The sequence below is a fragment of the Humulus lupulus genome, chromosome 8 (genome assembly GCF_963169125.1).
Source record: "Humulus lupulus chromosome 8, drHumLupu1.1, whole genome shotgun sequence".
Classification (NCBI taxonomy): Eukaryota; Viridiplantae; Streptophyta; class Magnoliopsida; order Rosales; family Cannabaceae; genus Humulus; species Humulus lupulus.
Genome location: NC_084800.1, coordinates 106,841,312 through 106,858,928, shown reverse-complemented (window position 1 = coordinate 106,858,928; position 17,617 = coordinate 106,841,312). Strand labels below are relative to the sequence as shown.

General features: G+C 34.6%; 1 protein-coding gene and 1 long non-coding RNA gene across 3 annotated transcripts; both read left to right on the top strand.

The window, feature by feature from the left end:
• Positions 1–4,720: 4,720 nt before the first annotated feature.
• Positions 4,721–8,151, top strand: LOC133798278 (uncharacterized). Of its 2 annotated transcripts, XR_009875808.1 has the most exons (5): positions 4,721–4,922; positions 5,802–5,913; positions 6,551–6,881; positions 7,131–7,304; positions 7,531–8,151. It is a non-coding gene; the product is annotated as an uncharacterized LOC133798278 (long non-coding RNA). The 2 variants fall into 2 exon arrangements; XR_009875809.1 differs by lacking the exon at positions 7,131–7,304.
• Positions 8,152–8,687: 536 nt separating this feature from the next.
• Positions 8,688–14,257, top strand: LOC133798277 (putative ABC1 protein At2g40090). The gene is made up of 12 exons (XM_062236518.1): positions 8,688–9,003; positions 9,626–9,780; positions 9,979–10,104; positions 10,200–10,295; positions 10,452–10,552; positions 10,746–10,782; positions 11,388–11,606; positions 11,832–11,943; positions 12,465–12,556; positions 12,663–12,842; positions 12,958–13,071; positions 13,432–14,257. Exons 1-12 carry the CDS (start codon positions 8,820–8,822, stop codon positions 13,636–13,638), a joined length of 1,623 nt encoding a protein of 540 aa, XP_062092502.1. The 5' UTR covers positions 8,688–8,819; the 3' UTR covers positions 13,639–14,257.
• The last annotated feature ends 3,360 nt before the right edge of the window (positions 14,258–17,617 follow it).

Genomic DNA, 17,617 nt, shown 5'->3' with positions numbered 1-17,617 from the left:
AAAGGTTGTTGCACTATCATCTACGGAAGCAGAATACATGGCTGCTACTGAAGCCATGAAAGAAGCATTATGGCTAAAGGGATTGACTAATGAGCTCGGATTCAACTCAGAAGACATAACTCTTTACTGTGACAACCAAAGTGCTCTGCATCTCATGAAGAATCCCATGTTTCATGAGAGATCGAAACACATTGACATAAAGCTTCACTTTATTCGAGACATAGTGCACTCAAAGAAAGTTAAAGTACAGAAAATCTGCACTCATGACAACCCTGCAGATATGTTTACAAAGAGTTTGTGTAGAGACAAGTTTTGTCATTGCATGAACCTTCTCAACATTCAAGAATGCTAAAGACATCAAGTCCAGTTCCTTTTAATGAACTAATTCAGGTGGATATGTTGTGGAATTAGATCATTAAATGACCTGGACACTCATCATTGGCTAAGCTAAAAGGGATTCGGTCAACTCCTCCTAGTCAGCCCCTATCTCTTTCTCTATAAATATCATTGTAGTTAACAGAAAACTACCTTTGATTACCCTTTATACTGAGAAGAAAATTTTAGAAGAACATTCTTGAGAGAGAGGAGGGATGTTAAATGATTCATGTGTGTCTGATCATGAAATCATCATTGTGAGGATTATGTAATTTTCATTTCGTTTGCATTAGAGAAAGGAGCTTGTAACTATATACTCTGGATAGTTATATTCGATCAATAAAGGCTGCAAGTTATATCATTGTCAAGCTGAGTTGTCTCTGTTTTACCTACTTATCTGTTTTACATACTTATCTGGTTTAGTTTCTTGCATTTACTGTGTTGTGTTTAACTTGTTCTTGAATTGTCTTGATTTTGGGGTCACTTTATCAATTTAGTATAATAAAAGTTGCACGGACACTAGACACTCTATACCAAGTTTTGCATAATCCTTGGAGACTCTTTGATTTATTAGAAATCAAAGAAACACTAAATTACTTCGAGATTTTCAACTGAGATTGAATATAGGTCTATGACAAATACAACATGTATAATTACTTGGTTTGTTTTCATTAGTAAAGGAGCTTAAGATTGATCGTTCCAAACAAGCCATGTTATATTGTGATTATCAAATTGCTTTGCACTATGTTTTTCATGAGAAAAGTAGACATTTTAAAATTTATTGTCACTAGGTGCGTGAAAAGATTTAAGAGGGTCTCATTAAGATATTTTATGTTTCAACTGTTCATCAACTTGCTTACATTCTTACTAAAGCTATATTTCCTATTTCAGAATTTGATTGGCAACATGTGATTGAGAGTTTATCTTGATGAAATGTATGGAGATCAATTAGCAATTACTTTTGGAGCATAGTTGGACGTTAGTTGTTGTTGTGTTGGTTGTTAGCTAACTTCTTCTTATTTCTGTTATATGATTCTACCTCATGTCTAACTCTGCATATATTCATTTTGAGCTTGAATAATATAATGAGAGAGCAGAGTTGGCCTGGCTAAGCGGAATAGGCCTAAGTGTAGGTCCTAAGTCCAAATCCCCAAAATAATAAAATAATTGTTTAAAATTAAGAATGAATGTAAATTTATAAAATTCGAGTCCCTTAAATACAATTTTTTTTACTAAGGACTGAAAGGTGTGAAAACCTGTCCTGTGAGAGGAGCATTTCATTCACGTTTTCTTTTCTTTGCTCATGTTCTATCACTTCTTTCATCTAATAGTATATACATACAACTTTATTTTTCTAAGAAAAAATTAGGTACACAAAAAAGCTAAATGTCGTTCAAAGGGTCTGTTTGGACCTTGAATTTTGCTGAGGAAAAGGAAAAAAAGATTGAGTGAAAATAGTTTTTCCTGCTTGGAGTTTTAAAAAGTGTGGGGAAAAATTTAATAAGGGAAAAATTAGGGGAAAAACTTTACTTAAAAATGATATTTCATTTTCCTCTTTTTTAGCTAAGGAAAAGTGAAGAAAACCAGAGAAACTGTAATGCCCTAAACTCCAAGGACCGTTACGGTATGCATTTTAAACAGTGCTAAACTCGCTAATCGAGTCATTTTGGCATAATCGTGTAACTAAGTATGATTAGCGGTTTAGGGTTAAAATTTTTGTTTAAGATATAACGTTTCATTAAAACGTTTACCATATACATTGGGATCCACAAAATATAATTTAAAGGTTAATTACAACAAAAGATTTACAACTAGCCGAGCTAAGCGGCAAAATAGGGTTTAACCCTAGTTCCTCTTTAAACCCTTGACCGTGGTGGTCGAGCAGCCGCATATGTACACATCGTCACCTAAGCTCTCAAACTCAAGGATGGTCCAGCTTTCTTTTGCCTTTACCTGCACCACATAGCACCCGTGAGCCGAAGCTCAGCAAGAAAACTTAATATGCTCATGAACAGGTAATAACATGTTACTAAGTCATAACAGGCATGCCTAGCAGTAATAACCCTACTCATGCATGCAAGCAGGCACAAATAAATATTTATGGAGTCCCGCGCTCTGAGTAGATGACTAATAAGTCTCTCGCTCTGAGGTAGATGACTAATAAGTCTCTCTAAGGTATACGACTAATAAGTCATTCTCTGTTTAGATGACTGATAAGCCTATCTCTGTGTAGATGACTAATAAGTCTATCTCAATATGGATGACTAATAAGTCCATCCCAGTTAGATGACTGATAAGTCTATCTCAATATGGATGACTAATAAGTTTATCCCAGTTAGATGATTGATAAGTCTATCTCGATCAGATGACTGATAAGTCTATCTCGGTCAGATGACTAATAAGTCCATCTCGGTCAGATGACTAATAAGTCTATCTTGGAGGTCCCATACCCTCCTAGCCATATGACGTGTAGGCCACCTTAGCCTTTCCGGCTTTGGCTCTAAGTAAATAGCCTTTAGACTAGACAAGCGCTTTTAGTTTTCATCGAACTTGAGGCCGATCCGGCATTAATGCTCATGATGAATCATTCAATGCAGATGTCAATTAGATCTAATCTTTTCGGTTCTGCGTTCATGACGCTTATGCCGATCTTGACTCGTAGGTCAATAACACACGACCAATGCTTAGTACTGTTGTTGAACTTGACTAGTAAGTCACAGATTCACAGCCAATTCTGACACCATTGTCGATTCTGACTAGTAAGTCAGTGCCACACACAAGTAAACAATGTTACCAGGCATATATCATATGTCAAATATCCGAATATAGGGCATTCAACATGCTTACTTAACGATTGCTAGCATAATTAGGATCATGCACAAACATAGAGACCCAAGCTCCGATCAATCTCATATTCAACATTCATGGCATGCCTTAACCACATGTTTCTCGTGCATCACATGCATCACATACTGGGTGCAGTTTTCTTACCTCTGGTTTGAGCGAGAAATAGCAAATGAGCGACTCTTGAGAACGATCGATCCTTTGATTCTTTAACGGTCACTTAGTCATAACCAAATATGAGATTCCATCAATAAAATCAATCAATAAAAAATTCTCGGACCAAGACCTAGCCTCCGAGACATCGAATCCTACTAAACCGGGTAGTAGGAACGATCCCAAGGCCTAAGGTTTGAGTTCCCATGATCAAAACACTACTCTGGCCACAAATGCCCTCAAGCGCCGCGACCCGCCTCCCCAAGCGCCGCAACCCCCAGCCAAAACAGAGGCGCCAGCCTCAAGCACCTGCCCCAAGCGCTGCGGCCTGCCTCCCCAAGCGTCGCAACCCTATGGCTTTTCAGCACCACTCTGCTTCTTCATCAAGCTTGGGCCACGGCGCTCTAGAACAGAGCCGCGACCCCACCCAAAACCCAGCCAAAAACCCCTATTTTTCCCATTCGAACTCATTTCAAAACCTTATTAAAACACTCCCAATATCACAAAGCAAAGCCACCAACTATTACCACAACTTGTCCATCATATAACCAACAAAACCTAAGCCTTAAACCAATCAAAACCTCATCAAATTCTGATTCCTATGATCAAAACTCCAACCTCAAAACTAACACAAAAAACAGAGTAAGGAACCAAAAAATTGAACTAAAACCTTATCTTAAACTCGAATTAAATCCTTAACAATGGCTGAACACAAGCCTAAACCCTTAAGGCTCAATTCCCGAGCTTGAACCCTCAACTTGAGCTTCAAAAATCCAAAGGAAGGAAGTGGGAGAAGATGAAAGAGAGAGGAAGAAGAAGTGCCTTGTTTTCTTAAGCTTTCTACAACTTCTCAAATGATATATATCCTTTAGGGTCAAAAGACTAAAATGCCCCTAGGCTTATCTTCTTTCCTTAACAACCCCCAAGGGTAAAATAGTCATTTCCCATCTAATCCCGCTAATCATAATTAACGTCCTCAAATTTTCATTATTCATAATATTCTCAAATACTAATAAATCACATCCCATTACCCTTTAATTCATGGTAATGTTCTAATCACCAAATTACCTTGAGACTCACCATGAGCCCCGTAACTAACCCCGTTATGACCAGATAGATAACTTGCATTCAAAAATTGTCTCATGCCGAATGACTGGAACTAATCCACATATAATGTGATATTATTCATAATTTACCCACATGCATGAAAATACACAATTACGCTCTCAATGGGCTAAATTACCAAAATACCCTTTTAATTAAAAATGAACACATATAGATGCATTTATTCTCATATCATAATATAATTCACCTGAACATAAACTTACTTGCAATCATTTAATAATATAATAAATCAATTAAGGCCTTCATTGTAAAAACGTTCAGCTTTCCTCCATTGTTTCTCTCACCTCCTCTACTGCAGCGATCGCCACCTCCTCCACCTTCAAGACCACTACTGCAATCACCTTCTCCATTGCCGGCTCCACCAACCCCTAATTTGGTTAATTCATCATTTGAGAATGAATACTTCTCTTCTCTGCTCACTCTAGGTTAGTTTTCATTGAGATATACATTCACATTCTCAATCTTTTTGATGTTTTTTTCTTTCTCTGGAGTCTTGTTTTTCTTTTTCTTTCAGTTTTGTTTTTGTTCGATAGTTTTGAATATGCGATGACTTTCTTATGTGGGTTTGATAATTCAACAAGCTTCATTATGGGTTTTTTTTGTTTTATTTATGTCATTCATGTGCGATTTTACTTGAAGAATAAATGTGGAGAAAAATCTAGATTTTGATTTTCTAATCTAATACAACAAATTAAATGGACACCAACTATTTGTTAAATGTACACCAATTGGTCATTGCAATGCATGAAAGTTTTTCGGACCTAGTTAGATAAAACTATTGCTAAAATTGGAGATTGCTGAGAAGTGTGCATTAGTAAAACTGGTCATTAATTTTTATTGCTGAGAAGTGTGCATTAGTAAAACTGGTCATTAGTTTTTATTGCTAAGAAGTGACACCAACTAACTAAAGAAAACATATTCTTACTGATTTTAACCTCACTTCCTCTTATTTATCATGTTGTTTTGTGTTCTTTGCTTCATCATGTCTTTTTATTATGTTTTAGGAAGAACCTAATATCTCTAAAGTTGAATAGATGAGTTACAGAAGGCGTCTTGTCCTGTAACTTCTGATTTAAAAGCTACATTAGTAATCTTTTCTAATATTTTTGGGGTGTATTCTTTAAGTAAGAATCTTTTTTCATATAAGTCTAAGTTTTGTTAATATTGTAATTTTAAGAACTGCAGATTTGTTTCGGAAACTGCCAACACCTTTACACCCTCAATCGTTAAAAGTTGCACTGAACTACTGAAGTGTATCCTGTTACCATGTTTATTTTAATTTTTGTGGAACTTTTTTTGTGCAGGCCTCCAACAAGTCAGTCGCCATATCTTTCTATGATTGTTTTCGGGTGTTGTTGATGACATTCTGCCATTTGGAAGCAGACCTTATTTATTAATGAGCTATTTGGAGCAGTGGTATGTGCTTTTCATTCAAATCTTACCTTTGGCATTTGTAAGAACTTGAGTGATATTTTTTTTTATTGTTAGTTGGTGGGTCGGGAGATGCACATGAAAACAAGAAACTAGAACAAAGTCAGATATTTTGTTAGTTCTTAAATGGACACACTTATACAAAGCCTTCTCTCTACATTTTTACACTTAAGTATATATGTTCAGGTATATTTTTTATTTTAATTATTTTTAAACTTTTAATTGTTTCACAGTGTTTGAGAACGTATTGGAACTTTTAGGTGTTCCTTCTAAATATTTTTAACATCTTGCTAGTTAAGTTATGAGAGTCTTTATAAGGATTGACATTGATGTGTGGACTTATTGATATCATCTAAACTTCTTTTCATTTTGTTGTGAATACATTTATGTTTCTTTGTTCATGTGATTATTTCTTTTTGTCTGTGGCTCTGTCGAAAATCAAATGCACCACCAGTCATTTGAATATTGCTCTTGATACTTGCGATTTAAAATGATTTTTTTGATGCTTTTGCAAGAATTGATAACAGTGAAAAATGATATTGATCGTTTGAATGCCTTTCTTTGTGATGCCAAAGGTCTTTCTCTCTATGATTCCTAATTCTTTGCTTGTATCCCTTGTTAGGTGAACAAACTGAGAAAACCATTCAAATCTCCTCCTCTTTCATCGATTGTGTCAATCTTTGAGATCCACCATGAGAACACCACCTCCACCACCATCGCAACCACCACCTCCTCCATAGCCACGACCACCACCTCCTCCACCTCCGCGACCACATCTACGTCCACCTCCTCCATTGTCGGCTCTGCCAACCCATTCAAGACACCTTCAATTGGGTCCACCAAAGCAAATGAGACCACCTCCACCATCACGACCACCATTGAAACGAAGAGCTATGGGAGCTATGGAAAGATTTGAAATATTTGAGACATTAGAATCACAATCTACACAACCGGTATGTTAAGATTTTTCTCTTGCTTATTTTTTCGCTTTAATGATAAGTTGTATCTTAAGGCGTGTTTTGCATCTCTACCTTGGCTGATTTATTTATTTATTTTTTTTATCTAAGCACCTATGATTGCAAAGTTAGATTCTGTGATTTGATAAGTGTGAATGTTGTGCACAATGTTGCTTGCTAGCTTGTTTTCAAAATAATATTGGAAGTTATATGTTAAATGTCTTGTTGTAAATGTTTCCTATGTAGATGGAAAATATTGAAGAGACACAAATCAACTTGTCAATTGGCACTAAAAAAAACCATACATAGACTGATGATATGGATGATTTTTTGGTCGATTCATTAACTGAACAAATGCACAAAGGCCAAAAAATAGGAGGAGCTTTTACAAAGACGACTTTAGCAACTGTTGCTCATCTGGTTAGCGAACAATTTAAGCAATCCTGTCATTCTGATCATGTCAAGAAAAGAATGAAGACTTTGAAGAAGAATTTCGTTGTAGCCAAAGAATTACTGAACACTAGTGGATTTGGTTTTAACTATAAGCAAACTTATATTAAGATAAAATTATTAAATAATATTTTATTGATAAATTTCATATAATAATATAATGTGTTCTTATATTTGTCTTTCTTGGTCAAAATAGGCACACCCAAAAGCGTCTCAATTTCGGTACAAACCCATTAGGAATTATGAAAAGCTTGACAAACTTGTGGGAAGAGATCGTGCTATGGGAGATCTTGCTGTAGGTCCAATGGAAAGGCTGCATCATTGGAGTAGAGAGGAGCCACATTTGGATGATAATACATCTCCATTCGAATAGAGTGAATATGGAGTTGGCGATAATAATTCTGAACAAGGATACGAGTACTTCATAAAAAAAAAGTGGTAAAAAGAAGAAAGCAACACTAAGTGACATTGTGGCTGAAGAAGTTAAAAAACGTTAGATCTAGTATGGATGCAATAGCTGCAGCTTTGAGTGGAGGCATTTCAAACCTTTGAAGCAGAAAAATAATTATATGAAGAAATCTTGAAAATTGGTAATATTATTGAGTGTCTCATATAAAAGTTTACTCTGCTCTCACAAAAAATGAGAAGTCTGCACATGCATTTCTTGCTCTTCCAGAAGATTGATGTCGTCTTTAGTTGATGGTGGAGTTCGGTAGCGAATTATTTGATGTTTAGTTTTTTCTTTTTTAATACAATAGTTAGTTTATATATATCAAACATTATTGACATATATTAAATGTATTATCTTTTAATTTTATTTAATGATATTAACAAGTTGGTTAGTTTTTTAAAAATTTAATATTATATTGAAAATTGACAAAATTATAAGAGATCACCTTTTTATTTTTTAAAAATTTAATTTAAGATTTTTTTTAAGTGGAAAAAGTAATTACTAATCGATAAATAAGTTGCTTTTGAAAAAAAAAAATCAAATAGGAAAATCTATAATTTCAAAATATTTCATTTTTTTTACTTTAAATTTTTTTTTTCTTTCCCTCTACTTTTATAAAAAAAAAAACCAAACAAAAGAAAAGAAAATCATTTTTTTTCCATACCATTTTTCTTTCCTTACATATGAATTTTTTTTTTTTTAATTTTCCACACATTTTCTTTACTCACTATTTCCTTAGCTTTTATTTATTTTTCCCTACCGAAATTCTAACTCCAAAGAAGGCCTTAAGGAAAATTAAAACGACATGTCATGTCTTGGCACGAGAACGACGTAAAGAAAATCTGTAATAATGGCGTTGTGTTGCATACCAAACACACGTTGTCGCCTTCAGTGCCTATCATTTTTGTCTTGAGAAAATAGTTTTCAACAGTGTAAAATACCAAAGCGGTAAAAGGTTGGTTGGTGGTAGTACCGGTTCTTTAAATAAATTTATTTATTATTCAATAAATTGCCCGCGCGTTGTTCCCAAGAAAATGGCGACGCGATCCTTGTGGCGCGGCAGAGCCAAATTGGCCGCAGTGACCACCGCCTTATTGGGCGGAGTGGCGGCAGCGAACGTAGCTACCTCCGATGATCCTTCCAGGACTCTGAAGCTCTACACTGCCGTTCCTGTTCGCCTGTTCCGCGACTGCGTCACCGCTGCTAGTATCGCCTTTGGTATGTTATCTGAACTATGTTCCATATTTAGGTTTTAGGTTGTAATCTTAGTCCATTGTGTTTAGGTTATCTGAACTATGTTTTTGCTTTATCTTCAATTAGTCTTTTTATGCTATGGAACTTGGAATTTGGTGCTATGTTATGTGAATTGTGAATTTGATTTGAGCTTACAATACAATTTAAGATAATGACAAAGGAATTTGTTTAATTGAATATGTTTAATCTCGTATTAGTAGCAGATCGTAGCTTATTGCTAAGTAGGGTTTAGGATTGTTTAAGTTTAGTCTGGTAATGTTGTATTGACCTACTGCCTACGTGACAGAGTTATTTGTCGTTGTTGTTGAAGCCGTATGAAGAGAGAGTTTTGGTGGGGTTCTTTCTTGATTACACACGAGTTCTCGGCTTTTAGAATGACTTGATTTTAGAGAAGTATTTTGAAATTGATTATGATGGATAGGCCTTTGATGATCATTACATTATGTCGTGATGTATTTTCATACGAGGCTTTTGATAATTCTGGTGAAACTAGTTATAAATTTATTGTTTCACCCATGATTATATGAATACCTGTCAATGGAAATTGCGTGTCTTTTAACATATTTTTGGTTTTTGAGCTGATTAGATTATGAATACTCACTGTTGGGACTGCCTGAAGAAAGTGATGAAAGGTCACGTGTTAAGCATGAAGTTCATCTCAGATCTGCACGTAAACTTCAAGAATTATGTTTCAAGAATGGGGGCATATATATCAAGCTTGGTCAACATATTGGACAACTGGTATGCTTCAATTTACTTCTCTATGTAATTATGAAGAGAAATTTAACCGTCAAATTCTATATTTCATGTTACCTTCTAGACAAAGTTTTGTAATTTGATTTTGAATAATTAATTTCCCAATCAAAATTATCTAATATATTCTACCGGTACAAATGTGGAATGTCAATTTTCATAGCTGTGCTTTCATACTTTATTCAGGAGTACTTAGTACCTCAAGAGTATGTTCAGACAATGAGGGAGTGTATGTTAAATAAATGTCCTGTTTCTTCCTATGATCAAGTGTGTGAAGTGTTCAAGAAAGAGCTGGGAGAGACACCAGATAAAGTAAGCATTTTGTTTTCATCTAGATTCATGGTTGTAGTACTTACTTTATGTAGAAGTAAAATACTTGTATAGTGAAGTAAGCATTATCAATGCAGGTATTCACCGAATTTGATCCTGTTCCTATAGCAAGTGCTTCACTGGCACAAGTTCATGTTGCTCGGATGCCCGATGGCCGGAAAGTTGCTGTGAAGGTTTTAATTGTCAATTTTACCTCAAATAAGGATCTTTAGTGCTAGGTGCTGTGCACCACCAAGTTATTATCCTTACTTATATAGAATGAATCACATAGTTTTTTTTTTCTTTAATGAGAATTACCTACCCAGTTTTAAATACTTTTCAACATTCAGGTTCAGCACATTCACATGACAGATACTGCGGCTGCAGATCAGGCCACTGTGGAATTGATTGTGAACACCCTGCATTGGATTTTTCCTTCTTTTGATTACAGGTATTCTTGGATGATTTCTTTCCTAACACAGTATGGTAAGCTAAGTTAGTACTGCCACAACCATGCTGCTCAACCATGCATCAATTGTCATATAAATAATGCTATTAAAATTTAGGAATGCACTTTCCTTTTAAATGGAAATCCTGTGTTTTAAATTTCTGGCTTTAACTAGTTTTTTTGTGCTCATGTGCAGATGGTTGGTTGATGAAATTCGTGAAAGCTTACCAAAGGTAAGTTTCTTAATATTTTGAGTATACTTTTTTTTATTCCTTTCTCTTCTTTTTACTAGTTCTTGTTATGTTTTTTTTATATGTGATGTATTTATTGGGTAACAGAGCATCTGAATTTTATATCTTAGTGTTTTTTAGTATAATTATCAGCAACTCTTCACGCTTTTTGAACAAACTATATGAAGTAGGATCACTTTCTGATGCTGCTAATACTTTTGTTTCAATTCATTGTAAACTTTCTCAAATTGGTATCCAACTTTGTAAGTTTTAGATCAACGAAACAAATGCATTATATATAATGTGTTAGGCGGGGAAAAAATGCATCATAGAAATTAAAATAGAAAGTTTGTGACAAATGATGGTCTGTACTCTTGAAAAGTGCAAGGAACTACTTTTATAGTTCGGAAAAAGAGTACGCTTTTTCAGGTGTGAGAATTATATGTGACTAGTAAAAAAGTTGTAGCTCTCATTGATATGTAAAAGTGTAAGTTTTCTTTTTAATCGGAACACATGTTTGTTTAGACAATTTGATCAGATATTTGTAAGCATGCTTCACTTATTTCTGTTGTAGCCTTATACTTCTTTGGTTTTATTGTAACCACCAGGAGCTAGATTTCTTGCTTGAAGCCAAGAACAGTGAGAAATGCTTGGATAATTTCTGGAAACTATCTCCTCATATTTCACCTTATGTATATGCACCTATGGTGTATTGGAGCTTGAGTACCACAAAATTATTAACCATGGAATATATAGATGGAGCACAAGTAAATGATTTGAAGACTATTCGAAAGCTTGGAATTCAACCACATGAAGTTTCTAAATTAGTAAGCTCATCACTGTCTTTTTTTTGTATGGGACCTCTAAACACGCTGGTAATCCAACATTCAACATCATATTCATAGTGGACAGCAATGGCAGCAGATATTTACTCGACTACACATTTATATTTTAATTTTATGCTTCTTTGTCATTGTTGACACAAATGAAAATATTTTAATGTAATTAGAATTTACAAGAATGTTAATGACATATAATTGTACTATATGCAGGTTAGTCAAGCTTTTGCTGAAATGATGTTCAAACATGGGTTTGTTCATTGTGACCCACATGCAGCAAACCTACTCATTCGTCCAATGCCTTCTAGCAAAAAGAGCATTCTAGGTAGAGTTCTGCTTTATTGTTGCTATAATAATTTTGGTGTTAGTTTGATGCATAACTTGTGACTACCATTGGTACTAGTCCAACCTGTCAATTTCTGCCACCAAAGTCTTGGAGTCCTAGTTGCAACCTATCATTATATTACATTTGTGTGTGTAATTGTGCCAACTGCTCACACTTATGGAACAGGGGAACAAGTATAACGGTGCTTTCAAGTGGTAGTGAGTGTTTGTAGCCTTTATTTTGGGGATTACAGAGGAAGCTTGTCATGAACTTCTATATTAAATTTTCTTTAGTAATAGAAAGTTTGTCATGTTAGAGCACATCCCATTCCCCCACCAAAATAAAATAAAAAAAATAGTAATAAAGTAAAATGTAGTTAATATCTAGAGCTTATTCTTATAAAATAAATGACATCTCTCGTATCTACCATGAGATTTTATGTTCGTCTAGTAGTTTTTGTTGCTAGTGGCTACTAGCAGTTCATATGTGCTATGAACCAACTTTTTGTTTCATGTGAACAGGCAAGAGAGACCCACAGTTGGTTCTTTTAGACCATGGACTGTACAAAGATCTTGACTTCCAGACAAGAATTAATTATGCTGCACTCTGGAAGGTACTTATTATTTTACCTGAAAAAATTCTTATTCCATTATTGCACCAAACTTTGGAATGAAGCAGTACACTTAGCCGTCTTCCTTATGATTTTGTGTTTACTACAGGCATTGATATTTTCTGATGCTAAAGCCATAAAGGAAAACAGTGTGAAACTGGGTGCGGGAGAGGATTTGTATGCATTATTTGCCGGAATTCTTACAATGAGGCCATGGAATAGGGTTATAGATCCAGCTGTTGATCACTTAGTCATACGAGGCGGTGACGGTGACCGATCTGAACTACAGGTGAGCTTTTCTTACTGCATAATTTCAAATTATACAGTACCTAGTTGCTTTGTGAATATTATTATGATTGATTTGTAGCACATGCTTCACAATATTTTCCTATTCTATCAAGCAGATGTATGCTTCTCAGTATTTCCCCGAAATTTCAGAGCTTTTAAGGAGGCTCCCGCGTGTAATTCTTTTGATGCTGAAAACAAATGATTGTCTACGATCAGTTAATAATGCTCTGGTATTGCATCTTGATCTCATTTTTCCCTTTTCATCTGTTTTGATCGTATGCCCTTTAATTGAAGCCCTCCTGCTGTCTCACCATTGGTAACTATAAACATTTCCTTCCTATTCAAACATGGATTCTAAGAATTGCAATATCTTTGGGCCTTAGTTATTTCGTAACAGTCCACATGGATGGGGCATTTCAAGTATATGCATTACATTGTTTCTTCATTTACACTTCTAAAGTATCGGTTGCAGTTTACCCAATATGCAAAAGGTTTTATAAATTATCTGTGTTATTTGGACAGCTTCAATTTGCTCTACTCAATTTTGCATGCAAACACTCATTGACACCATTAAAACATTTCTGAAACAGTTGCAGGAGTCTTCTCTAGAGACATTCTTGATAATTGGAAAGATATCTTCTGAAGCAGTTATTGAGGCTAAATTGTTACAAAGTAAATCCTTGTTGGTTTGGCTGAATGTTTGGATCGATGAAATTTTGTTGGAAGCTCGGCTTCTTGGAATGCAGGTGGCCCTATGGCTTCTGCGGCTGAAGAAAGCTTTGTGTTGGCTATACTGAAGAGATGTTCTTATAATTATTCTTTGGTTCCTAAAATGCGCTCGCACATTCTTTTTGTCCATAGATCACATTCTCCACAAAAAAATACGGGGTCTCGATCTTATGGATTTGATACAACTGATTTTATAGGATGGAAGAGTAAGTGATTCTTTTAACCACAAAAGAGGGAAACAATTCACTGTTTTTGGTATCAAGATGTGGACAGTGTTAATTTTCTGGGATCTCATCGATCTTGCAACACCTTTTTCCAACTGGTGAAGTGAGACTGAAAGAAAATGATTAAACGATTTATTCGGGATATTAGTTTTACACACACAACTTCACAACGATTATTTACAGACTACTAGATTTATAATTGTTTTTAAAATAATAATAATCATTTCCCTGGAAATTCAAAAGACGGAGATAAAACCCGTCCAAATCCGGTTTTTCGGTGTGGTTAAATTTGTATCAAAATTGTGTTCATCTTTTAAAATTTACGTTACAATTTTTATTTGTTATAAATAGTGTGCCTATCTAATAGTTAGATACAATTTGAAGCATAATTTAACAAAGGTCTTGGTTTATACTCTTTCAGCCTATTTCAGAGTAATAATATGTCCTTTGAGATTAATTATTACTTAGGATTATAATTGATTTGTTCTTATATTTCTATTGTTGTTTGTATCAAATATATTAAAATTTAAAATTATTATTTCCTGAAAGTACATACAATCTGTATAAGTGTGGACTTTATTTTTTTTTTCGATCTTGGACGCCTCTAGATGGGATTGATCTAACCCAATAAATAATTTGATTGGATTGAATTGGTTGGTTTATCTTAATTAGAGCAATCTCAATGGATGATTTACTCTATCTTTTAAAATATCTCCCTAAAACACATATTTTTCTATTTTACCTTTAAGCTTTATATTATTAAATATTATATTTTTAAACATATTTTATTAATTAAAGTAAAATAAAATAATTGAAAAAAAAGAAATAATAAATAATAAATATATATACTAAATAGGAGAGAGAAAGCTTATAAAGAAAAATAATAATATTAAAATATTATATAAAGGATATGTAAATATTATGTAAATGTAGATACGGATTAATTAGAGTTTGTGCATAGCAATTACAAATATATATATAAAGAAGTTGATGGAATATGTTTTTGTGAGTTTTAGCTAAATATTATAGAGAAAGTGTATTATAAAATACACCACCAAAATATTTTTTTTTAAATTTACCTCAAACTTTTACATATAGAGAAATACTATTCATTTAGGTAAATAAATATAATTTTACATCATTCATTGGAAAACTATTTAATAATTTTTTATCTATATTATAAAAAATTAGACATTTTACTTCTTCTATTGAGAGTGCTTTTAGATTGGATCAGTTATGGCTAAAATCATTGGAACATTTCACACATAATGTAGCATGTTTAACAAATTATATTTGTTTAACATGAGGCTTACGATATTAAAAATTAGTAATGATAGGGACACTCAATTTATATAACCAATGTAAAATATGGGGAACCTACATAAAAATATTATAAAAATATTAAGTGGTTGATATTAATGACTCATCGTATGCATATTTTGTTTGTGAATAAAGAGTATTCCTAGCAAAATACCTATCACATGACTTGTAAAGTGGCTTAGGACACCAAGGTGGACAAGCTGAAAGGACATTGAAGGTCAAGTCGATAAGTAATTGGAAGATTACAAAAGAAACTACAATAAATAATTTACCACCTATCTTTACCGTAAAGCGGTGCCCGCTGAAATGTGAACGATTACAGTAGCGAATTGAACTTTTATGATTTAGAGAGTTGCAGAGTTAAAATCAATACCTTAAAATGGCTTAAGGTTGGATATTAGGCCTGACCCTAGACACTGGTGGGCCAGGCCTGTGTCTAGGACCCCCATATATGGTCTAATTTTTTTTTATATATACGAAGGTCCCCAAAATTTTGAAAAATATAATTTTATATATAATTTTTAAAAAAATAACAAGTTTTGTATAGAGTCCCTTCTACTCAGGCCCGACCTTGTATAAGCCTTATGGGAATGTCGTTATTCAAACCCCATCAAGCTAACTGGGGAAACGGTCTTCCCTCCTATTTCATGAGGGAAACCATTTTTTCCAAGGATTTAGTGGTTGTCTTCAATTTGTTGGACTTAAGCCCAGAAGGTTGAGAGACTTGGTCCATATATGGTCCAAGTTCCCTTTCCACATTGTAGCATAGGCCCAAAGGTTTAGGCTGGACTCTGGATCGGGTCAAGCACAATAGTTTGGGTTGTTTGATAAAACTAGGTTATGCTATGTGGTTGGTTCTAGGCTTGGCTCAATTTGATTGATTGTGTGACTATTGACTCTTGGGCTTATGTCAAAATTGGGTCGTTTTTTATGGGAAAATACTAATTTGAGTTCTGTGTTTTGCTTGAATACTCTATTGATTCTTATGTTGGGTTAAATGACAAAACAAACCCGGTATTTTACAAAATAAAATAAAATATATTTTACAAAATAAAATAAAATAATACACTAAATTTGATTTTGGTCAAATAATTTTTCAATACAACTAAAATACCTTTAGATTTCTAAATTAATGAATTTATTTAATAATGAAAAATAGTTTTTAAATAAAAAATGAAAAAAAACATATATTTAATTTTATTTTTCTTTTCTCTCTCCTCTCTCTTCTCTTCCCGATCTTCTCATTTTCTTCTCTTCTGTTCTTCTTTTCCTTCTCATCTACGAACCCAGACCCAACCCCAAGCCCCATCAGCAAACCTAGCTCCCCAGTCCTGAACCACCAGACCCAGCCTCAAGCCCCATCAGTGAACCCAGGCGCTTCGCCCCACCTGACTCGCACCTCTGCGCTTTCAAGCACCCCAAAGCAGAACCCATCTGAGAGCCCCAACCTAGGCGTCGTTCCAAGCTGAGCGCAACCAAGAGCGCGAGACCCATGTGACCCCAGGCGTGCGGTTCTGAGCACCAAAATCAGAAAGAACCCAGGCGAGTTTCAACCAGCCCACGCGTGGCATCCTAGCCCAGCTGCGAGCCTCTGCCATCCACAGTCCAAAACTCGCCACCACCATCTCTGTTTAGCCCGAACGACACCTGCCGATCGAGAAATTCAGGCGTCCTCCAGAAGCCTAAAAAATCGACCCCGCTGGCCATCTATCTCAGTCTGAGTTGCATATCTTTTGAGAAAGCAGCTGTAATTTTTCTCTCCTGCTACTGGTGCCTAGGAGTCGCAGATTTTTGGCTGGGTTGTGGATGCTCAGCTTGGGGTTTTGGATTTTTGGCTGGGTCGTGGATGCTCGGATGGGATGGGAAGGAAAGGGAAGAGAAGAGAGAGGAGAGAGAAAATAAAAATAAAATTAAATATATGTTTTTTTTTCTTTTTTCATTTTAAATTCTATTTTTCATTACTTAATAAATTCATTAATTCAAAAATATAATGGTATTTTAGTCTTATTGAAAAATTGTTTGATAAAAATCGGGTTCAATGTATCATTTTGTTCCATTTTGTAAAACATAGAGTATGTTTTTTCATTTAACAAAACAAAAGGGCCGATCGAGTATTCAGTAAAACATAGAGGCAAAATAGGTATTTTACCTTTTTTTTATCAATTGATGATAGGACTAGCTATAGTTGGGCTTGAGTATTGGGCTTAACCCCAATTTTTGTTATTAATTTTTTTTTTAACTTATTTAATAGAATCATTATTAATGATAGTATACTTCTTTTATATCAATATCCATCTTAAGATGTTATTGTGCATAGGAGCACAATTACAAAAGGTAGTTGTTGCACCTTACCAATGTGACGGAGAGGAGATACTGCCTTTTAGGGAAGTGACAAGACCAGGATTGTGTGCGACATGCTTTCCCAAATATCGTGCATGACAGACATCCCTTTGATTAGTCTGTGGCATGCCCCTAGTGTAATGCCCCGCGTTTTGAGCATCGG